At 44.4% G+C, this 25,066-nt stretch overlaps 1 protein-coding gene across 3 annotated transcripts in view; it reads right to left on the bottom strand.

Annotated features, from left to right (window-relative positions):
• LOC110362038 (protein LYRIC-like) overlaps positions 1–22,519 on the bottom strand; it is a 31,978-nt gene extending 9,459 nt beyond the window's left edge. Inside the window, exons 1-7 of one of the 3 annotated variants that reach the window (XM_065055823.1) lie at positions 21,965–22,519; positions 11,260–11,319; positions 10,183–10,273; positions 8,658–8,726; positions 6,612–6,827; positions 4,743–4,817; positions 3,032–3,130 (exon numbers count right to left, since the gene is read on the bottom strand). In XM_065055823.1, coding sequence (XP_064911895.1) covers positions 3,032–3,130; positions 4,743–4,817; positions 6,612–6,827; positions 8,658–8,726; positions 10,183–10,273; positions 11,260–11,319; positions 21,965–22,291 — 937 coding nt within the window. In that variant the 5' untranslated portion in view covers positions 22,292–22,519. The remainder of the gene's footprint in view (positions 1–3,031; positions 3,131–4,742; positions 4,818–6,611; positions 6,828–8,657; positions 8,727–10,182; positions 10,274–11,259; positions 11,320–21,964) is intronic. The other 2 variants (XM_065055822.1, XM_065055824.1) reach the window with 2 other exon arrangements.
• Between the last annotated feature and the right edge of the window lie 2,547 nt (positions 22,520–25,066).

Here is a 25,066-nt window from a genome sequence, read left to right as displayed (position 1 = left end):
CTGCAGCCATCAGTGCCAATCATGTGTCTTCAGCTCCAAGACACTGCATAGCCCTGGCTAACGAAGGCTTAGATTGCTAAGGGCTAATTGTTTGAATATGCAGAGACAATGACTGATGACAGAATGAGGGTTACAGAATCATTGAGGTTGGAAGGTGCCTCTGGAGATTGTCTAGTCCCACACTGCTGGTTGCAGCAGGTTGCCTAGGGACGTAGCCATCTGGGTTTCAAATATCTCCAAGAGTGGAGACTGTGCAACCTCTCTGGACAACCTCTTCTGCTGCCTGACCACTCTCACCATAAAAACCCCTTTTTCTTATGTACACATGGAGTTTCCCATACTTCACTTCATAGCCATTGCCTCTTGCCCACTCTCTGGGCAGATCAGAGGCAACTACCCCATGTGTTCGTGCACATGGATGAACTCTATGTCCATGCCCGTCTTGTAGTGTGGATCTCAGAAATGGGCACAGCATTCCAGATGTGACAATAATTAAGAATTAACCATCGGCAGAATGTATCATTAATGAATGTCAACCTAGCAGTGTGTTGTTCTGAAACCAGTTTGATTTATCTGTATCACACTCCTGTATCACAGTGACTGCTCAGTTCCCTAACTACCCCCCTCCTTCTCTCCCTATGTATTTATGTTTTCAGTTGCAACAACACTTCAGCCTCAAACCTTTTGTGAGTTAGGTTGTTATTACTACTGGTACTTTGCAAAAAGATAACCCGATGTGGAGCAGGTAGCTGGACAAGGATGCTCCGTGAGCCAGAGCAGAGGCAGGAGTCCAGCATCCAGCTCTTTCTTCTGCACAAGCCCGTCACAGAACAAAGAGACTCATTAAATGTACTGATCTAGATTTGATAAAATGACCCCAGTTCAGGTTATGAATGGCATTTTTTTTTAGTTCACAGGCCTGCAAGAGCCAACAAGCCTTGTTTAACTGTCAAAGAGCTCATTTTGCCTGCAGCACAGGCAAATGCCAACCATTACCTCATCTAAATTCAGGGAATACATGTTCGTGACACTCCCCTCTGCATCAATATCAAGGCTGATGATTCAAAGGAAAAAAAACCTACCACTACTAAGAAGCGAGCCGTAAGGCAGGCACGAATCCTTCCATTTCTGCTTTCAATCAAAATGCTTCTGCTCCGACGTTTGCAAGAGCACAATGCTGAATTTGCTCCGATCTGTTCTGCCCTCAGACAGACGTGGCACCGAAAATATGGAGCTTTGCCCAGCTTTGCAAGCACAGATCAAATCCAGAGCGTGCCAAGTGTGCCATGTGCTAAATGCAATGCACAAAAACGCTGCTGAAGAGCCACCGACATGACCTCCCTCCTTGCTGCACGGGCGAGCCTGGGTGCAGGAGTTATAATACAAAGGACCGGGCGCTCACCAGCAGCAACATGGACTAAACAAACACAGAACTAAGGGAAGGGAACGCTTGAGGCTGAGTTTGTTTTGTTGTGTTTTAAAGCAAACTATGCTATTTATAAAATCCTCTGATGGCCAAGCTGGTGTGTCTGCTGCAGTCTTGGTTACCACTGGGCAGAGAAGCAAGATGACCACGGTCTTTTCTCCTCAGTGCATTGGACCACTCTGGGTTCTCCTGGAGTTAAGGCAATCAGAGCAGCTAGAGCAAGAAGGGGTCTGCACAACTCATCAGCTATCATTCCTGCAAAAGCAGGGTAAGGCCTCCCAACAACAGGGGTATAAATAGATACTTCACTTGATCCTGACCAAAAGGTCAAGAGAAAAGGCCATCTAATACCCACACTGCTCATGCCAAATCATTCCAGCTGCTCAGGACCCACACTGGCCTTTCAAGCAGATTTTAAAGGTAAAAAACAAAACAAAACATCGCCAGTCATAAAAAGACTGAAATCCCGATTGCCACAGTCCATAGGTACCGATGCTCTAGCAGCACGCTGTCCTCCCTGTGGCTCTTCCCTGGCCACCCCACCGAGCCAGGGCTGAGGACACCGAGCTCCACCTTCCCCACCCAGTGATGGCAGAGAGGGAAACACAATGCTTCAGTTATGAAAACCAAACACAACTTTGAATTCCTTTCACAAATTTAGTCATCTAACGTGATTGCTAACATGTGGGATTTGGTTTTTTTGAAGCACAGTGTGGAGGGGTTTTGATAGATAAAGATTTGTTGCTGAATTAGTCAGGCTCAAAGGAACCTCAAGGCCACTTCAAGAAGCTGAGAACAGAATCTGCTGTGAGAAAGAGGGGTGTTCCTCAATCAGCAGGGTCCTGGCGTGGCGTGAATCATCGTACGTATCATCAGTGAGACTCCAGTGCATGGACAGCCCATGATACTCATTTAGCGAATCCATGCTTGGAGCGTGGACGCGTGATTAGAATATAGTTGCATATCTAAGGAGGCTGGTTTCTGTAATAAATGGCTTTAGCGTGATTCACATTGAATCGACTTGTTTTGCTGAGTCCTTATTTCGCTCCAACAGCACAGGGTCCGTATTGTTGCTTCTGACGCAGGATGTCCCTGACCCACTCTGTTGGGTGTGGGGAGGGACATGGGGCGAGGGTCGCCCTGTGCTTGCCCTGTTCCTGTGCTTATCTGCCAGCAATTCCTTATCTGTGTGCAACTGCTGCAGAGAGGACACGGGGCTCCAGGAGTCTTCAGACACCCTCCCGACAGCTGCTCTTGCTGCCCAGAAGCTCTAATTACACTTTGCACAGCAGTATGTGTGTACCGAACAAGACTGCACCTACTACATCCCTTTTTTTTTTGTCTTCTAAGTAAAAACATATATGAAATGCACGTTCTTGGGCTTCTCAAGGGTCCTGCACAGGGTACCTACTGCTCTGACTGAGCGTGCGGCAGCTTTGGGCACCTGCCCAGAAACCAGACCCAAACCGAATTTCTCCCTTACCTCTGCCAGCATTGTGCCAGGCGGGAAGTGGAACCTGATTCCTGAGGCTTACAAAGTGGACTGAAAAAGGTATCAGCATTAGTACACTCGTCTTTCAATAGAAAATAAGCAAAGAGGCATACCCTGCCCCTGCCATACATCGTCTGCGGGGAGGAAAGTCGAGCTGATGTGCCAACTGCATCTGGAAGGACTGTCCTCAGATGATTTATGCTTCATGTTATCTGCATACAGGAAAAGCACCTTTTTAAAAATTAAAACAAAACAACAACAACAAATCCCAACAAAACGTGAAAGATAATCACATAGCTATATTCACATTATTAAAACAAATTAATCATGCCTTTATCTGCTCACTGTGTCATGATGCCTGGACGTTATGTAATTTAAGCCACACATTAATCTATGCTGTTCATCACAGTGGTTTTATTAAAGTCTGGGTGAGGACACTACACACATAAGTTATTAAAAAAAAACACTCAGAAGTGGCTACACTAACAATGTTGAGAGATGTAAGCTTCTGACACATCTCTGTTGGGGATGTAAGTAGGAGTTGTAGCTCCTGTGGAGCAAAAGCTGCATCCAGTAAAGGCAGCGCCAACTCCCAGCACCTCCGGTGAGAAAGCTTCTGCTCATTCTAACAGAAATCCATAATTACCACATGAATTACTCCAAGCAAGAGCACAGATGAGAATGAGAGCTGCTGGAGGAAAAGGAAGAGTTAAAGTTTTTTAGGTGATTATTTACAACAACTAAAACAACCGGTAAGATACATGTGCCTCCGTGAATGACTCCCTTTGGCCCCTTTCTAAGGCCTGTACATAACAGACCAGTGTTTTGTTTCTTTGACACACAACAGATTTTTCTTTCAAGTTTCTGCTTTTCCTTTCTTCCTTTCACCTAAAGAACTCCTTTGTTTATGCAGTTTTGCTTTGTATCAACTTGATTCGTTGCATAAATGCAGATATTAATAAATATTTCTCCTCATTGAGTACCTGTAAATTAGGAACTGCCTCAATCCACTGATGCAGTGCTTGAAAATAGGTGATAAAGTATGACATATATTATGCTGACTATCACGTCTGGCTTCAGAAGCTGATTTCAGCATTCTGGCTTACACTGCACATGCTGTTTTGTGCATAGATGTCTATCTGTATGTATCTATACTTGCCTTTAGCATCTCTAAAAGGTTCAGGACCAGACTTTACATTCATCAGCCAGTTGGACCTCCAGACAAATTCGAACTTCTGATAGGCAGAGACTGTGTGAAGCAGGAGTGCTCAGCACCAGGCAGTGAGAAGCACTGACAGTTGCACAGGGGCAAAGTGAAAGCCAGAAATGAGCCTTAAGATAAATGCAAAACCAGAAGATGCTCCATCCTTCTCAAGGCCATACATAGAGAGGCAAAAGCTGAAGAACCCTGGCCATGCTGGAGAGGAAGCTGCTGGCTCAGCAGCCTCCAACAGGGCCTCTCCAACCTGGGCGTTGGCTCCCTCCCTCGGTCTGAAATTCCCCGAATTTCTTGGTCACCAGAACAAAACAGCAAACTTCTGTGCAAGTTAACCTAACAGAGAAAGAATTTGCTGGGGAGGCAATTTTTATTTTTTTTTTCTTGCTTCCAAGATGAGACAAAAGTTTGGAAAGTGCACTATGTAACATCTGATGTCACTCCTTGAAACGCTGGTAGCGCTGGATTGCAGATGCGAGCAATGTCTGCGAGGGAGAGTAACTAATGAAACATGGTTCCATATGTAAGCAATGAGAGTACTTTTAACCCAAAGCATCTAAGAAAGCGATATAAGAATTCAGATAGAAGTCCAAAGAGAAACGGCTCACCTAACTCCCTGGAGAACTCTGATAATGTCCCAAAGGTCACAGGACAGGATTTTACTTCTGCAATATCCCATGTTCCTGCATTTAAAAAACAAACAGTAGCCCGAAATGCAACATCACATTCACAGCTGGTGACTACAGTTTCTATCTGACTCTCACAATCTCATTACAGCCCTTCCATGGTCTCCCCACTCCAAGCCTGCAGCCACTGCTGTTGCTGGATAAGGATGAAGCAAGGAGAAATTATCTTTTAAGGACAGAGAGAGTCCAGTGCCGTCGCCACATACACCTTCTCATCCCTTCCAAGTGCATGTTACACCAGCATGGCACTTCTCTGGACCTAATAAAATTCCTCATTCATCTGAACTGATGTCCCTTTTATGCACGGCTGACAGAAGTTGTCATCCTGTATCCGCTTGGAATTTGGCCTTTTGAAAGCATTAGAGTAAAAAATGGTACTGATATACTCCCCTCACCAACCCTATACTTCACAAAAAAAGGACTGTAGAAGAGAAAGCAACTCACATAGGGGCAAGATAAGACTATTTTCTGAATCACCAGAGTACTTGATTACTGCTGCTGAAGGTGAGACATCATATACCAATCAATCCAGCCATCAAGCTCAATTAATCAGTGGCATTGTAATGAAAATCAAATGCTTTTGAAAATTGACCAAAAAGCTGCATTGACCACTTTATCTTTTAACTCATAACTCTTCTGCCCCACCAAGAAGTCAGGAAGAGAGATATAAAGATATAAAGGCCCAATTACCACATACTTATTAATTATTGCTATTGCTCTAGAATCTACAGTATCACCCACAGTAGAAATACAACACAGAATCATGGAACAGTTTGGGTTGGAAGGGACCTTCAAAGCTCATCTAGTCCAACCCCCCTGCCATGAGCAGGGACATCTTCAACTAGATCTGGTTGCTCAGAGCCCCGTCCAGCCTGGCCTGGGATGTCTCCAGGGACGGAGCATCCACCACCTCTCTGGGCAACCTGGGACAGTGTTTCACCACCCTCATTATAAAAAATTTCTTCCTTGTCTCTAGCCTGAATCTCCCCTCCCTTACTTTAAAACCATCACCCCTTGTCGTATCACAACAGGTCCTCAGATACATTGACTTACAGTGGGTAAAAGATTTATATCAAGGATCTCAGACTGAAGAAGGTCCTTTTGACATAAAAATTAAACCATGATGGAAATGAAAATTCATCAAATACCAGTGAGAGAGCTGATATCAGCATCTTGTAATCTTTAGCCTAATTTCCTGGCAGTCCATCCCTTCACTGCTTTAAAGGTGTCTGAGGTTTTAGAGACACAGTCTCCCACCTCCAGCTTATGTTACACAGAGAATGTCCCAACAGCACACCTGAGACCCAAGGCAGCTCTAAATGGCCTTGTTTGGACACTAACGAGGGGTGAATCAGCTGAGAAGCTGGACAAACTGTGTGGATACAGCACAGCGCTGACATGAACAGTCTACTGTCAAATACTCTCAAATACTCTCAAATTCTCTCATTCTGCTTTGAAACGCACAGATATACCCTGAAGCCTAACTCTGACCACCTGTGAGTCCTCCAAAGGAAAGGCTTTGGTCATGAAGGAATGAACACTAAGTACCTGTGGGTAGAAAACAAGTTGCACCCAACAGGTGCACCCAACAGGTACTCTGCAACACAGAATAAAATTCTGCCGTAAAGAACCTTCTTTTCACATTGCTGGAGAATAAATGACAGCTAGCAGGGCTCAGAGTGGGTGGACAACACTGCATGTGTGCAGGATGAATGTCAGTGGGGCTGTACTCTGCTGGATGCGGTAATTCATGAAGCTTTCCCTCTGCAATGCTTGAACGTCAACACTCACCTACATTGGAGAAAACATCCTCTTCTGACTGGGAGGGCACGGATTCTTCCCGTAGGGCTCCTGGGGCCTTCAGCGTGGTCCCACACTCTGCCTTGGCAATGAGAGCACCTCTTCCACTGCAACCAGTGTCCTCTGTGAGTGGCCACACTGTTCCGTTCTCATCCCAGTCAAAGGCTGGTTCAACTGCTGAGCTACCCATGGATGCTCTGCTGGGGTCTTCTCGGGAATAAACATTATCACAGGGTCATCATTATTTTTAATTACAATAAAGAGTTTGTACAAGGGAAACAACGGAGCAAAGCCTGATCTAAAGCCATCGGATGTAATGGCTTTATTCCAAATGAAATTATTTACAGATGCAATGTCACTAAAGCAGAGCCCCTGGGATGGGACACTGAAACAACAAACGTGAAGGCCGAAGGAGAAGGAAAGCACCATGCGGCCCAGCAATGAGTCCCACAGGAGATGACGCTGCACTGCAGAGGCCTTGGGCATCCCTCCCTGACTGCAAGGGTGGATCAAGGCCTCCAGAGTCCAGCTGGGGACCGAGAGCAGTAAAGGGAGAGAAAGGGAACAGCAGGACCTCCAAGGAAAAAGAGGGCAAACCTCTTGGATGCTGGTAGTTCAAGGCTGCTAGAGAAATCAGTGTCAGGCAGATGGATATTATAAGTAATGACAATTACTGCCAACATCTTTTGTTCCAGGGGACTCCCAAAGCACTTTAGGGTTCTATTTGCCTATGACTGTGGTGGAGAGAGGACCACTGCTGGCACCAACCCCATCTTCACACACTTTAATGCTGCTGTGCTTCTTCCCTGCTAGGAAATAGCAATCAGCACTTGGCAGGGTTAGGGATTCTTCCTGGAAGAGTACATTTTACTGCTCTGTAAATGTCCATACTAAACAGGACCACTCGGTCACCTGGTTGAGCCTCCTGCACAACCCAGGGTTGCACCACAAACTTCTGGTGCTTCAATGGTGACTTAATCTGCTGAGCTCGCTTGGCTTGGACCAGCAAAGCACCTAACGCCTGCGTGGGCCTAGTGTTACACCATGCTTGGTTAATCTTCGGCATATACAGCTGGCACCACTGAACAGGCCAGCTTACATGAGTAAAGCCAAACGTGGATCCATCTCCTTTGCTGGAGAGCAAATAGAGACCTCAGCACCTTAAGCTCTCAGTGACTGTCATGCAGATACTTAACACTTAATTTACAGAAGTCAAATGATAAAGTGGTCTCAAAATGTCTGTATATTTTTAGATTAAAATTTGCTGTTTGCTTACCCCAATCTTCAGTTTTAGTAGAGCATCTGAGAGCACTTTAAGATAGTCTTATTGCAGACAGTGCACAAACACCCACATTCATCCAGCTGTGTCTCCCAGTCCCAAACTTCCCTCTTAGGTTCTAAATTACTCTGATATATTAAACTTACAGGTTTGTCTATTATATTAATAATTTTATCACGGATTACTAAAATATTCCCAAATGCCTTGATTCCGTGACCTGCTTTCATACAGCAGTTATAATAACATAATTAGTAGAAATGTATATAGGCACAAGGGCATGGCAGACACTTTGAAATCCCTGAAGGCAAAATGTGGAGTGAGCACAAAGCGTTGTTTCATTTTAGCTCATTAGGATAAGAGTATATCACCCCTTTATAGCTATTTACTCTGGGCAGGCCTGGATTAAAGAACCTGTTTGGAACTGAACAGATTGTACAGGTTTTTATATATCCATTATCAGAAATCTTCTTCTGCCATGTCACGCAAAAGTAACTAATCCACATTACACCGAACCTTTAGCAGATCTCAGATCTAAGAAACATTTGCTTTCAAAACACAAGTAATGCTATGTGTTTTAATGAAAGCCTGGAGTAAAATGCAAGCTCCCAAGTAAGAGCTTCCAAAGCTGTCTTCTCCTAAGTAAATAGCAAAGATTTTGCTTCTGAATGACAAATAGAGCAAACGGAAAGATGCTGGAAAGTGAGAAGGGGTGACCAGCCCAAACAGATCAGGTGTGTACACTGAGCCTGTACATTTACCTTTTTGTTTCAGCCTCTCCTTCCTTAAGTGTCTCTTTTCTCGGCTGCTGATCTTGGTCTGCCAAACTCCTACAACACAGAGCAAAGTTCATCTTTAAGCGAATAAGAAACTCCCTTTACTGCCTTTATGTTTTAGCACCAAGGTAAACGGCTATCTGATAGTTTCTGACAATGGCTGTAAAAGTGGCACCAGGGCAGTGAGTGCTGCCCTGGTCTCGTGGAGCATCTTCCCTATGCACAGCCTTTGCTGTCTCTGCTGAAACACATTATATAAGAAAACCCCGTCACAAACCTGTCTGTCATGTGTCCTGACTCATGTAACTGCACATATTCTCCTGGCCTTTGTGTCAGCCTGATGTGACCCCCCCTTTCCCTTTGGGGCAATGTCACAACAGAGCATCAACTGCCTTGTACATCTGACAGCAGAAAGAAGTTAATGAAAAGCTTAACTGTCAAGCAAAGCTTCAATTTACTGGTTTTCCCTAGCCCCAACCATACCCTAGGACTTGTTCTGCAATGTGGAGACCCTCTGCCATGCAGTTGGTTTCCGCACACATTCATTCACACTGACGGGGCCGTGTTCTGCCCCATCCATGCTCTCCATGACCTAAGAAGCCAGGGAAGGGACTGACACAAATGGTTAATAAAGGAAAAAACATGGTCTGCAGATTTCACCCAGACAAACCTTTTTTTTCTCTAAAGCATTCCTGGATAACGCACAAAACAGTTCAGCCAGCTCATCTGTTCAAACATCTCAACACCCATTTGAAGAAAACCTCTGCAGTTTCCACCTCTCCTCCAGCAGCCTTGCTCCTGACACAAGGGCCACGGGGAGGACTCCGGTCCAACAGCAGCGAGGGCTCCTCTTGCTCTCACCGCCACACTAATCACATTATAATCTTTTAAGCCTGCAAAAGCTTAGATTACGTTGTTTTCAATATGACCCTTGGTAGGGAAGGTAGAGAGGGGCTCATGGGATGTAATATATTTTCCAGTGAAATTCCAGCTCCTTGAGCCTTGCTAGCCTGTGCCAGATTTCTCTGCATATTTGCTTGTAACCAAAGATCTTGGCCTTTTCATGAGTGTGCAAGAAATTTGCTGTATATTACCCCAGTGCCTTTACCAGCCTCAGTCATGGGCACAAGAAAATGCTGCCTGGTAAGTCCACAGCTTTGGCTGTGGATCAGCATGGCAGAGGCCACAGGATTAGAGCAAGGGCATGAAGATTGGACCCTGCTACCCGGTGGACCTCTGGCCATTTCAGAGATGCTTCCTCATCTGCAGATTTGCCATCCCTGTGAATGCAAAAAGGACCTGAGAAGTGTGGCAGGAAAACACATGGTCCCAGTCCACATAGCTACACATAATAAGGAGCAGATGACAGAAACAGCTCTCAAACTGGCAATTTTCCCCAATAATGCAGAACACTAGAATAGTAGAGAGGGCCTCCCTTTTGGAATATTTAATCCCATGTTATTACTTTATAATATAAATCAGATAACAGAAGAACCAGATATTTTGTTACCTTCCTCCTCTTGCAGTTTGTCTTTTTCCACAGAAAGCAGATCTTTTGGCAGCTCCTTGTCTGAGCACTGGGCTTTCCTCTTCTTCTTAGGCTACAGGAGATACAAGGCGGAGAGATAAAACAGGTATTTGTTACATGTCATTGTGAAGAAAGTCAAGGTGATAGCTTTGAAATGGAGACCGCATGGTGGTACTCAGAGTGAGCAGTAGGTTGCTGGAGTCTTGAAGTGGGTGCAGAAGTCTTCCTGAGCAGATTGTACTGCAAACTCCGAAGCAATTAATGTTATAGCTTTTGGCCTACAAAATTTGACTCATCTGCTACATTAGAAAGCTCACATTTTAATTCAGGCTGTTCAGTTCTATAGTAAGATTTGCATTCATCATTCCTAAGTCCTATTTTTCTTCCTGTAAAGAGGGAAAACTTGAAATTGTTCATCCCCTTTACAATCAGCAGTGCAGCAATTAACAGGTAGGACCCTGCCTATGATAAACAAAAAAATACCTGTGGAACAGGCTATTTTTAATGAAAGTTATCTGTAGTTTACACTTATCTGAAAGGGGACAGCAGTGGCTGAGTCCACTTTCATATGGCTCCATGAAACAGTAGAGCTAACCTTAAGCCTTCAATTTTGAATGCTCTAGTTTTAACACAGCAATTATTGGCTTTTCCAAGATGGGATATTCCTGCTCAGGCTTGGGGGCTGCTCCTCCCTTGGATGTGTCTGGAAAGCTCGGACACTTTCCTCCCCACCAGTACAAGTACCCAATGCCCAAGATAAAACCCTTGCCCAGACCCAAGGAAATGTCCCATGTCAGAGCTGGAACTGAACTACAGGAGATCCCAGCTCACACTTCTTGGCTTTGGACCATGAGAATGTCCCACTTGTGGTGGCAGTGACAAGCACCACGGTGTGACTGTGCCAGAGTTACTTGGGCTTATATTCCTAAGTAATTTCTTAAGTGTTCCAACATCAGGAATGGCAAAATATCTTTAAAAAGGACTGCCAAATAGGAATATTCTTAAAAAAAAAGTGTCTCTTGAAAGCCCATATATAAACTCCACAACTTTCGCTGGTACCTTCAGGAGCTTTTTCTCTCCGAAGTTAGCTGATGTCATAAGCTGGCCATTCACTGGAACCTAGAAGATGGACAATAAAAATGCTTTATGGAATATATACATGCACGCATGTTTATGTGTAAATATAAATAAATGAATGAAAATAAATATATGAACCAAATTATTTCAATACCTTTATATAATACATACGATGGCTGACAGACACAGCAAAAATAACCCCCAGTACAAATCTGGGCTAGAATTTGTGGCCATGTTCCAATTTGAGTTAATTTATTCAAAATTAATTAGTGTTAGCTAAGCCTTTATGAATGTAAATCCAGAAACTCCACATAGATTTATTCCAAAGCAGACATATTTGTGGTTTATCCTAATATTTGTCTAGGATCAAAGCTGTTTTTCAACTAGAATAAGCCTGTCTTAAAAAAGCAGCATAGACAGAAGGCTTATTTTAATTCTTATTTGCAGTTGGAGAGGCCCTCATGTTCCCCCTCACGTCTATCTGACCAACCAAAATAATAGTTTTTATGCTACCCAGATCCTGTAAAGTAAACCATGAAAGTTTAAGGACTTTTCAAATTACAGTTTGATTAGAATCATAGAATGTCCTGAGTTGGAAGGACCCACAAGAATCACCGAGTCCAACTCCTGTCCCTGCACAGGACAACCCCACAGTTCACACCATGTGTCTGAGGACGTTGTCCAGTCTCTTCTTGAACACTGTCAGGCTTGGGGCCACAACACCTCCCTGGGGAGCCTGTTCCAGTGTCCAGCACCCTCTGGGTGAAGAACCTTTTCCTAATGTCCAACATAAACCTCCCGTGGCACATCTTCCTGCCATTCCCTTGAGTTCTGCCTGGAGCGAGGGGTGACAGTGAGCCAGGGTGATGTCTGGCAGGTGAAGGCAGCCCTGCAAAGAGCAAAACCCCCAGCTGCAGGCCAGAGCTGTCCCCTTGGCATCAGAAGACAGCAGGCACGCTCTCAGGACCTGGTGACAAGGGGGATCCAGGTGCCCAAAGTTCTCTTGGGGAAGGGAATACTGCTGATGCTTTCCACCCTCTGCTCCTCCTCCCCACCCTCACAGTGCCATCTCTGTCCCCTCACAAGTCACCTCTGACCCTGGAGACACTGTGGTGAGTTTAACCACACACACACTGGGTGAAGAAACCTGCTCTGACTGAGCTGCAGAGCAGCGGTACCCGCTCTGCACCACCACAGGTGTCATTGCAGGGCTGAAGAATTAATGGAAAAGACAGATAGAAATCAGCACACTCTGCAAAACACTCTACAATTAATCAGGAAAGCGAAAACCTTTTTTTTTTTTTAATTTTATTTTGCTTAAATTAAAGGCTCACTGGGTGGCCACATGCCTTTAGGTGACAGGGACGCCACCCCAGATGCGAGAGGCAAAGGCTGGGAGCCACCTTGTGACGGGCGAGATAACAGCTCTGATACAGCTGCACAGGGGCGTACGGAAACTCTTTTCCACAGAGCAACAAGAAGTTTTTGTGTGATATCCCAAAGGCACTCTGAAACATTTTTCGGGACTTGAAGCAGCTTCTTCCAAGACATGAACCAGAGTTATTTCGACGACACCAAAAAATAATCTCTGCTGATGTTTGCAATGATTAATTACCAGTAAATAAAACCTGTGGGTGATTGCCCATGCCTGTCCTCAGCAAACCCAGCGGGGCTGCAGTCCTTCAGCCTGTTAATGCTTGGTTCTTTGGAATTTTGGAGAATTTAGAGCTATTTTTCACAAGTCTCGGGTCCGATTTGAAGTGCACGTTAAAGACAGCACGATAGGCACCTGCATGCTGGCAAAAGTTTCATCCCTGGAGGCGCTTGCTTGGAAACCTGGGCCAGGTACAAGCTCGTGGTGGGCAGGGGTGTAGCATGGACCTAGCAGGCTGGTGTTCAGCTGACCCACCACAATTATTAGAACGGGAAGCCCCAAAATTGCAGACTTCGCAACATACCCCTCTGAACACACAGACAACACCTATTCTGGGGCTTCCAGTAAAATATCACAGTAACAGCAGCCAAAATCCCTGCCTGATTACATCAGTAATTCCACCAGCTTCAATTTATAAGCTCAGACCAAGTGGTCAGTATCTCTTCTGTCTACCTAGGCTGTCAATTGTAAACAACATAATTGTTTACAATTATATTCTTCTGAACCTTCACTAGCAAAATAATTACTTCTGTGTTAAAACCCAGCAAAGTTTTGTAGCAGTTAACAAGGCCATCTTTGCTTTTTCCCATGGGCAGTCCTCTGAGGCTCTCGGGTTCATAAACTCCACCACAAAACGGACTATTTTTCATATCCTGCTCTGCTCAAGGCAAGAATCCCATTGTCCCTAGAGCAGAGGGAAAAGCAGGCTCTCTCATAGGATGAGAAACAAAATACAAAATTAGAAGAATTTTGGTGAAAATTTGAACCACTGAAATATGAAAGATCTTGAGCTTACACTATTCTTTCTTCCTCAGCATATGCTTCTGTTCAATTAGATATGCAAAAATACCAATAGATCATGTCTTAGTGAACAAGAATTCCTATGCAATATAAATTCTTGGGGGGAGGTGACTTTCTACTGTATAACACAGGACTTCAGGAAAACTGAATTTTTTGGGATAAATACCAGAAGGGATGATTGGAGGAAGCCACGCAACATGTAAGCTCAATATTCTTTTCCAATCTCAACAAACCCTGGCAATTTCCCAGTTCTCATAAGGAAATCTTCACCGTTTTCTAAAGGCTTTGCAAACGGACCTCCCAAATCAAGGCACTTTCAGCACAACTGCCACCATCTGCAACAGAAATAGCAATACCACCTTACGAGGCAAGGAGGAGGAGGATGCTTTTCTTGCTTTCTTTCCAACACACATAGAGGATAAGAGACATCCCACCTCCTATTAGCCTCTCTTTAAATCAAGATGCTTCTGCAAGCGTGAGAGACTACACGCAGAGAAACGAGGAGGTGTCAAGATGAAGGGTGTGCAAGTATCTTCCTCCCCCAGGCTGCCATAAGCAAACCCAGCCTGAGGCTGTACAGAGCCCCCACAGAGGGAAAATGTGGAGTGCAACAGAGAATTAGGGAAGATGCAAACTATATTTGCTCTGACAGACTCATCTCAGCTGGGGCAGCATCGCATTCCTGGACCTTGTCTCCACATCAATGGCAGCAAGCAAGAAGCTGGAAAAATTGCAGCACTTTCATGCTTTGCCCGTCTGACTGCTGTGAACTTCTAGCAGACGAGCACAACATTTCCTACTTAAATGATATTTCACCTGCAAGGCAAACATCCCTCTCTCTCCATCACTAAGAGGTTAAAAACACACTGTTGACAATCATTTACTATATCCCAGGAGTCTTCATGCCGACTGACCGGCTATTCAGGCCTAAATATCTACCTCTAGAACCTTGTTACATCCTTCCTAATGAGCAGCTGAGTGCAAGAAAAATACCGAATCTGACCACTGACTGATGATCACCAAATAGCCCACTGCTCCGGCGATGCTGTTCTTTCAAACCTGCAATATCTGCTGCTTCCCCACCATCCTCCAGGAACAGCAGCAACTCCCCTCCTTTCATCACCAAGTACTTCTACCAAGTTCAGCTTCCTTTCAGTGGAAAGATATTATTCTAGCCTGACCTTGTGTATTAAATCCTGCCTTTATCCATCCCCTTTTTAGGCATTAAGCCACTGTATGGCTGAGGAACCCCACCCTACCCTATTCTTCCCTTTCAAAACCCTTAGGATATGGAATTAGTCATGGCTCTTTATCATGCCATTTGGCCATTCTGAAAAGGAATTTTCATTATTTTATTGTACTCAACCTAATGGACTCGTTAAAGAGAAATGAATTTTGTCAGGGTAATTTTTTTCTTAATGAAAAATGTAGTTTTGTACAGGGAGAACACATCTAAACCTGCCGCATTAAGCAACTGTATAAAGTCATCAGTTCAATTCCAAATACATTAAATATATGCAGAGAAATAGAATCAGGGCTTTTAGCAGAATCAGACTTAGCATATTAATTTCTACTCACATTCTGTGTAACAATAGAAAGATTATTTTTAGCTCATGGCCATTTAGTTTGTGACCCAGTGGAACAGGATTTCCCCCCCACCCCCTGCCTTTTTTTCCTTTTGTGTAACCTCAGGTTATATTTCTGATGATTGCTCTGAAACCTTTATTCTCTTGAGCTAGCATTTAATTTATTTTATACTGTTAATATAGTTCTGCATGAAGTCACAAAGAAAGAAGGCAAAGTGATAGGTCTTCAACTGTTAAAAAATACTGGCTTTAATTATTAATATATAAAGCGCGCATTCAAAGCCATAAAACTGTACCCCTAGACACTTACCTTTATGCATTTCAATAGTTTCACAAGACTAGCCAACTTTACAAAACCAAGCACCTTTGTAAGTGTCTATCAGGTCAGGAAGGCTGCTTTCAAATCTCAGTGCCACCAACCGGCTACAGGATTAATTAAAAATTATGTGAACATTACCTTCAGGTTCACTAACTGCCCTTTGTCCCACTTGGGGAAGGTGCTTGAAATTGCCTGCATTAAGAAGCCAGGAATGGTTTCCCCAGCAGAGGGATACTCAGACAAAATAAACTCAGTGTATGAAACCCAAGGGGAGCTATTATTTGCTTCCCACACGGGAAATCATGGAATTCATTTAAGAACATGAATAAAGATTCAGAAAGCTGTTTTCAGCCACCACTTTCAGAAAACTCCAATTAAGTGGGTTGGACACTGGAAATGAAAAGAAGCAAAAACTACCCTGTTCTGGTAGGGGGTCTGTGAACACAAAACCATTTCCAGATTTAAGAAATACTTCAACTAAATTGTTTCCTAGTGCTCATTTCCAGTGCAAAAGCTTTTGTTTTTTTCACCTTATGTTATGCCACAAGATACATGTGGTGGACTTAGGCTGAAAGGCTACCCTGGTACAGCAAAAGCAACACCAATGTATGTTAAATTAAAAAAAAAAAACAAGAAAAAATAAAAAATAAAATAAAATAGGTTCTTCTCTCCAGTGCACAGAAGCACAGGGCAAGCAAACCAGAACGAACCAACAACTTGTATTGCTCCACCAGCAGACAACGAGCAATCTGCATGGCAAATGCATTGGGAAATAAAGCAGCTGCACTGAGTTTCATTAATTTTTCATAAATAGAAGCAGATATCCTGGTCAGCCAGGCTTTGCCAAGTGATCCTGGCCTGATGGTGGAGTTCAGCTTAGGAGACTTGTTCCCAAACTGATGGGAACCAGGTGAATGGGAAAGGACAAAGAATGGGGTTTAGGCAGAGCACCAGAGCGACAGGAAGGCACCAGCTTCGAAGAACATTACTCATTCAGTCCTAATAGCTAGAGAAAGGATAAGACAATGGTGATTTCCGCTAAGGTGACAATGGGAAGCCACAAAAACATACTGGCTTCATTAGCAAAGGAAACAGGTTCTTCATACGTAGCAGAAGAACGTAAGGGAACTTCTTTGGGCCATGCCTGCTCAGAACACTATGCACACGTACCTGCAAAGGAGAGGGAAAAGGAGCAAGATCTTGGTTTGTGATCAATACTATAAATATTAATCACCTTATTATTAACAGGTATTATTGATATGCATTAATACAAAGTTTTCCATGGCAAAATAACTTCAGACAGATGTGGTTCTAGTAGGAAATAAGAGTCTCTTGGAAGGGAAACTTACAAGGGAAGCACATGCAATTAATAGACAGATTTATATGGGAAATACGCTCTGGGAATGCATGAAATATTCCCCTTCATCTAAGTCACCTGGCAGAGGAAAGAGGTGGTGCTTCCATCAAATGGATACTGCAAGAACCTCAGGAAAAAGGATCTGAGCCACCAGCACAGAAAACCTCTTCCTCCGAACATATTCCCAGGGATGAAGCTGCCATAGGAACCCCCTGGGCACTAACAGGTAACAAATGCAGGCTGAGGACAAGGAGCGGAAGCCAGAACAGCAGTCGTAGCCCTTCATATCCAAAGGCAATTACAAGAGGAAAATTAGAGAAGCAGCCCAAAGATGCTGCTGCCTCCGTTACGCGTCCTCCGGCCGGCCAGCCTTCCCGGGACATGTGTGAGGGCATAGACAGCAGCTGTAAATACAGGTTTCTGCCTCAGGTCAGCTGCTCCTGTCATCTGGAGAAAGACAGAAGAGTTTCCCCAGTGTGAGCAGATTAAAACCACTGTTGCAAGGAGGGATGAAGGAATCAGTATCCTGGGATTTGCTATTCTAATTAATTAGAGCAGCTTTACAACAAGGGATCAAGGCTCCATTTTAAGGAGGCAATTACCAAACTCCAACACCTTCCAGGAAACTTACGAAATCAATTCTCATCCAAGACAGTGATATGAAAATAACGGTGCAACTGTGTTGCGTTGGCATGAAGAGCACCATATAACTTGAAAAGGCAGGAGAAAAAGGTCTATCTGCGTATCTCTGAAGCTGAGGGGACTGATCTTTAGTTCTGGTGCTGTTAAGCTACCCCTGCAAGAGGCAAAAAGTTATCTCCAGTTTATAAAGGCACTTCTGAAGAGCAGAAAGCTTTCTTTTGGGATGTATCAGATCATACATATTTTTATAAGTTGCCTAAGGAAGATGATATCACTGAGTTTGTGCAAAAAGCTTTTATTTGGAACTGACCAATTTGCAGAACAACATAAAAACCTTGAATAAACACAAACCTTAAAACCCAACAGCAATCTTGGTCACATCAGTTGGATTCAAGCAAGTCATGTTAGCAATTTTCTAAAAGGCTCTTTATTAGGGAAAAGGCTATCCTGAAAAAGGCTAAATACCCTCTAGCGTCATTTCTAGAGATTTTTTTAATGTGTGACAATAGCCAGAACGTAACTTGTTATGTGTGATGCATAATGCTAACATATTAAAAATGTGCTTGTATGACTGTGTTGAGGCCATGTATGCATTTGAACAAAGGTGATTCAACAGACTTATTTCACATGGGCTGTGAAAGCAATTCAGACTGGATCTTACAGCACATAGCCTGCTCCAAGACTAGAAAATTCTCCATCCTGTTATTCTGCTATGCGCAAAGTTAATAAATACTAAGATTAATAAGTTAATAAGTAGTAATATGGTGAGACCCCACCTGGATTTCTGCATCCAGCTCTGGAGCCGTCAGCACAGGACACACATGGACCTGTTGGAGAGGGGCCAGAGGAGGCCACAAAAATGATCAAAGGGCTGGAACAGCTCTGCTGGGAGGACAGGCTGAGAGAGTTGGGGTTGTTCAGCCTGGAGAAGGCTCTGGGGAGACCTTATAGCAGCTTTTCAGTACTTAAAAAGGGCCTATAGGAAAGATGAGGAAAGACATTTTAGCAGGTGGTGTTGCAATAGGACAAGGGGTAATGGTTTTAAACTAAAGGAGGGGAGATTCAGGCTAGACATAAGGACATCTTTTTTTACAATGAGGCTGGTAAAATACTGGCCCAGGTTGCCCAGATAGGTGGTAAATGCCCCACCCTCGGAGACATTCAAGGCAGAGCCTGACAGGTCTCTGAGCAATCTGATCGAGTTGAAGATGTCACTGCTCATTGCAAGGGGCTTGGGCTAGATGAGCTTTGAAGGTCCCTCCCTACCCAAACTATTCTCTGATTCTCTTATTCTGTGATTCTATGATTATATGATTCTACCAACAGCTTGAAAGCTGCCTGACAGCAGCACCAGCACGGGGAGAGACTAACCTAGTCATGCACCATTGCGTTTCAGTGACTTGGACCTGAGAAGGATTTGGATGGAGGTGGCTGCAGGGGCTGGGCTGCGGCTGGAGCTGCAGGCAGGAAAGGAGCCCAGCAGAGGTGAGGGCACCCTGCAGTGAAGGCTCCTTGTGCTGCCTGATGCTGTGGGGCACAGGGGCACACAGAGGAATGATCAGTCCTACATCAGAGGAACTGGAGCCCCGTCAGAGCAGATTCCCTGGGGGAGGCAATCTCACAGCCCACCCACGGGGCAGCAGCTGGGAATCACCAGCAAACACGCATTCCCAAACCGAAAAAATAATTAACCGCCTAGTTTCTTTTAATTAAGACCCTGATTTATCCACGACTCCAGGATATGCAGATGTTTGGCTGCTGGGATGTATCAACACACCTGAGCACTGGAGGCGATTCGTCTCTTGGCTTCACACCCCAGCAGGCAGCAGAGTGGGGCTCCCATCCTGCAATACCTGCATACCCCAGTTTATAGCATTGGCTGAGTCTATAGATGGAAGACTTTATATGCATTTTATATGCATCTGATGCTGCCTCGGTGGAGATTTTCATATGCAAATTTTGGCATATTAAAGGTGTTCTGCTTTTCTGGCATCCTTGCATCAGCTAAGTGCCAAAGCAGTATGCAGCATTTTACACTTACATAAGGAGATAAAGTTTTTGCCTTAAGGATATGATGTTCCAAAGACAGAGATAACATGATGGGAAATGGCAAGGAACAGCCAAGAAGGGGGGTAGGGAAAAGAAAACAAAAGAAACAAATAGAGAAGAGAAAGGACAGGGTACTATCTGGGGAGGTGAAGCCTGATTTTCTCATTTCAATGTGTAAGATTTTTTTTCTGGATTATCTTTCCTTAGGATCTTTTAGGCTATTTTTCTGCATCATCCTCTTCTCATCCTCCACCTCCTTAGGACCATATTTTGCCTCCTTTGCACTTACAGAATAATCCGTGGCTCTCACGTAGGGGATGATGATAGTCTGTGTAAATGCGACTGCTAGAGTCTGACCCGTAAAGAGTAGGAATCAGGTCAGTGATGAGATAAATGATAGAAACTGCAGATGACTGTAAAAAAATTCATCCCTTCAGTTTATCTCTTCTTCCTCTTCTTTGGGTTCTGTTATTCAGACCTGTGAGTTACAGTATCTCTGACCAGAAAATATCTATTTGAATCAATGTCTTGCACTTGAACTAATAACCCCACCACTGTTACAGCATCAGGCCTGTCTGTGACAACAGGGTGGGTGTCCATCCCTTTGTGTCCCACATGGCCTCCAGTAATTAGTGGCTCTGCAAAATTTTGTTTTGTTATACAGCCAAATCAGCTAAAATTGATTATTATAATGTGGTAATAAAATTGTTACTGAAACCCTTTTTTGTCCCTTGACACAGGTAGTTCTGTTTAGGTTGCTTTTTGATTTAATTATTCTTTATTTATTCAGGGATAGCCATGCTGTTGGGCCAAAATGCTGTTCTCACTGATGAAAGACAAAATATTCTAAAATGGAATATCCTTTAAGAATATAACTAAAATACACTAAAAGTTAAAACATCCATGACAAAGTAATAAACCCCTGAAAACTAGTGTTGTGATGGAAAGGCTGACACTGTTCCTGAAGAAGAAAAACCAATTATTTCATAGCCCACCTAAAAAAAAACTCTGCAAATTAATTTTGGTTTTGTGTTTCTCAGAATTAAGACCTAGGAGATACTAGTAACTGATAAAAATGTCCAGAAATGTTTGATGTATTAATTTTAAATATGTATTTACTTATGTTCAGTGTGTTCTCCTAAAAGCTTTACTTTTCATATTGCAATACCTTGGTGAAATTGTTTTCTGTAATTTATTATGAGATTTTCTGCCACAGACAGATTACAGCAAGTCAAAGCAACACAGCCCTGACAATGCCATATGGAAACTTCATTGCAGTGCATCATATCAGACTCACAACATATATTCAACAAGGTGGCCATGGTCATCAGCTCACAGATATGATCATATATTAATGCAATAATAACGAAGCGTTGATTCAGAATAAATACACATTACTGACACATTTACACTATAGCAGAAATACAATAATTGGGTCCTCCTTCTTAGTATAATGGACACTGACTGGAGTTTCCTTAATTCCCTGCAAACAGGATCAAGCTCATATGGAGTTTTAGTGTCAGACAAAGTGGCAGAAGAAAGGCCAACACCAGCAATCCCAGGACGGGTGCTCTAGCAACCTGCTGACTTGCACTATAGTCTTGATGCCACCACAGGGCTCAGAGAGGAATGCTGACACTCTGAGCCCCTAAACCACCCAAAGAGAGGTTTGGATCACAGTATAGAATCATAGAATCATGGAACAGTTTTGGTTGGAAGGGAGCTTCAAAGCCCATCTAGTCCAACTCCCCTGCAATGAGCAGAGACATCTTCAACTAGATCAGGTTGTTCAGAGCCCCGTCCAGCCTGGTCTTGAATGTCTCCAGGGATGGGGCATCCACCACCTCTCTGGGCAACCTGGGCCAGTATTTTACCAGCTTCATTGTAAAAAAAATATATCCTCATGTCTAGCCTGAATCTCCCCTCCTTTAGTTTAAAACCATTACCATTGTTCTGTTGCAACATGTTTCTGTTCCTGTCTTTCCCATGGTCTCCTTTTAAGCACTGAAAGGCCACAATAAGGTCTCCCCGGCGCTTTCTCTTTTCCAAGCTGAACAACCCCAACTCTCTCAGCCCGTCGAGAGCATCTCTAGGCAGGACAGGCTGCCTGGCCTTGTGGGATGCGATGCCTGTAGCCCCGGGCTGCCCGTCGGGGCTGTAGAGTGCAAGACAGGCAAGAGGAAAAGCTGCTGGGCAGGAGAGGGGGAAGGATGCTCGTCCCGGGGAGACGCCGGTGCCGTGGGAGACCAGGGAGACAGCCCCCGCTCCGCCACCCTTACCTGCGCTGGGCGCCTTTGTTCCTCTGCTCGCCGCGCCGGCAGCGCCCCGGCCGCCCGGCCGCCGGCCCCCGCGGGGCCATCCCCATCCCCATCCTCATCCTCCTCCTTCTCTTCCTCCTCCTGCGCGTCCCCGGCGGCGCGGCGGTGGCGGCGGGGCCCCGGCCCGGCCCGTCCGCGTCGCAGCCCCCGCAGGACCAGCAGAGCCGCCGCCGCCAGCGCCAGCGCCGGCCAGAGCAGAGCGAGCAGCCGCCCCGGCAGCCCCGCGGCCGCGGGCACCAGCTCCCCCGCGCCCAGCGCCAGCCGCACCGCCGGCCCCAGCATGGCCATCCCCGGGCCGGGGGGATGCTCCGCTCCGCTCCGCTCCCCTCCGCTCCGCTCCGTTCCGCCGCGCACGGAAAGTTGGTGGCGGAGCCGCGGTGGCAGCCGCGGGCGGGAGCGGGCGGCAGTGCGGCTGCGGAGCCGTGCCGGGCGGGGGGACCGGCTGGTCGCGGTGGAGGATGGGGGGGTGCGGGGGGGCGCGGACACGTCTGTGCTTACGGGAGTGTCGTTGCAAAGGGTTTGGCCGTGAGGGCGGTTGCGCGGTGCGGGGGGCGGGGGGACCTCGGGAGGTGCAGGTCGCCGGCTATTCCGGGCGTGGAGGAAGGAGTTAATGCCCCGAATGAATCTTTTCTCTGCAAGAGTGAAAGTGGTGAATTAAACGCCAGTGCGATGCGGTTCAAAGCAGCGGAGCCGCGGGCGTCAGCGTTAATTTGAGAGCAGATGTTTGGTCGCGGATCGGGATGCATAAGGATTGTTCACAAGTGACTCATTTTTTGCAAAATTCTCCAGTCTAGACAGAAGAGTTTTTAGCAATGTACTTCTGTTCTCAGGTGCTGTTATAAATATGTCGTTATCGAGCAACATCCCTGCGATGATTACAAAAATTGCCTGTGCAATGCAGCACGTGACGCGTTATCATCTAGTGCTGATCCTCAGAGAAATAACAGTTTATCACCGCTAGCAGAACACTAAGCAAAGAGCCTCAAACCACAAACCTCTTTGCTTTGCTGTATTGAAAATTTTTCCACCCACCTGATGCGTAAGTGCAGGTGATGCTCTCAGAAAGTCTTTTTTTCAAAGCCGTAGAGCTTCTTTTAAAGTGACAAGTTGTATTTTATCTTGGCCAGTCTAGAGGGACAACCTCTGATAAATAAGCAGGGAATAGCAGTGAAGGGAAGGAATGAACCCCTAATTCAGAAACGTGTCTCAGCATGGTATCTTGCACTGGCACAAACTCTGGGACTCACCAGGGCTAGGGAGCATTACTACAAAGAAGACACTATGTAAAGTTTATCTAACTAGAACAGCATAAAAAATCATGTTTGTAGTAAACCCAGTGCAGACAAGGGATTGGCAAGATAATGTGTCTGTCTGTCTTGGATTTATTTCACACCCAGTGAGGAATGCTCCCTCCTGAGTATGGATCCAGGCACTGGAGCTGGAACCCAAAAGTGTATCCCTTCAAGAGACAGCAATGGGGAAGGCTCATTAGCCACCCTTCTGTTGGATTACCAACTCTTCAGGGATGAAAGATTTATGATTCTTGTGTCATGGGCCTAATTTCAATTAATTCTGAATAACTCTAGTTTTTGAAAATGCAATAAGATGTCACAGAACTCCAGACAAAATACTGGAGCATTGTTGATAGAATGATGTGCTGACTGGCTTTATGGGGAGAAGAAGGCTTTAGGAAGAATGGAGAAATGCTTAACATGCAGGAGAGGGCCACAGGGGTATGGTGGTATGTTGAATGCTGTTGCTGAGATGGGAAGCTTCCATTTGAACATGGATTGCACAAATTATCTGCCTTCTCTCTGCCATTCTTGTTCCTATCTCTCAAAGTTCAGCACTGACTAATCTTGTGGTCTGAGACCTCAGAAATTTCTGTGTTTCTGTTCCTAGCCCTGAAACTGATTTCTTATGATAATATGCCTATCTTGTACCTATCTAGAGCCCTGAGCTGGTAACTGAGTAGTCATGTGCAAATGTCAAAAATGGGCCGGCCTCCCCCAGGTTAAAAGATGGCAGTTATGTGATTATTTTATGACATTTTAATTTGATGCTTGTCTTTGATTTGTTCCCTGCCTTGATTTCTCTGTTTGTAAAATGAAGATACATCTCTCAATGTCTGAGCTGTTAAAAAGCATACAATCTATACCTCGAATCATAAATAAATATCACCACTTTCAGCTCATCTAAATTAGCTTGCTTTTCTTTTTTTGCAGGGAAACATAAGCTGAAAGACATTTCAGGACTCAGCATTGCTTAACTGACTATGAGATTACTGCTTTGCACCACTTCTTGCTATTTCTTTTCCTCCACAAAATAAAGACAATTACTCTAGCTGGCCTGTGATGCCATTTATTTTTAAAGACAAGCATATCCATAATAGGTATTTTTTTAGTATGAATACAGGTTTATTTAACAGCATGTCACTTACAGTATTGGCCTATGAAAATAGCACAAGTTATCACGATTTCATGTTATATGGAAAGCCTGCAATTTTATTGCAAGTCTGAGAAGATATTTTTCTGCTTATGTGTGACATAAACAAATTGCAAACCTCTGAAGGGGAGTTGTTCTCCATTCAGACTCAGAAAGAAAGTCCAATAATTGGGAGACAGAACCATGAATTTGTTGCAGATCAAAATGCAGTTAACATACACTGATAAAGTAGTGCAGTCGCTAATGCCTGGTGGGCCCTGTTTGAACCTGTCTGCTTCTGCATGCAGAGTTGGTCATTTGAGGTGCTGAAGTGATGAAGGTAGGCTTTGGGAGTTTTTCTGGGGGAAAATCCTGTCATCTTAGTGTTTAAATGTTTCATGAAACAGCTTGATTGCAATTGGAAAAAATAACAAACAAAAGGCAAAGTTGGTTTGTTTTCTTTTTTTTTTGACCAATTTTATTGCTAAAAACAAAGCAGAGTTTTCATTGTAAAAGCCAAGCATAAGCTTTTCTTTCAATTTGCTATTCAATTGTGGAAAAAATTACATTTTCTAAAAAAAAAAAAAAATAGAGAACAAAAGAATTGCTTTAGTAGCATTTCATAGAAGCTATAAGATC

Source organism: Columba livia, chromosome 3, assembly GCF_036013475.1.
Source record: "Columba livia isolate bColLiv1 breed racing homer chromosome 3, bColLiv1.pat.W.v2, whole genome shotgun sequence".
Taxonomy (NCBI): domain Eukaryota; kingdom Metazoa; phylum Chordata; class Aves; order Columbiformes; family Columbidae; genus Columba; species Columba livia.
Note: the sequence above shows the minus strand (reverse complement) of the source record. Positions and strands in the feature narration are given on the sequence as shown.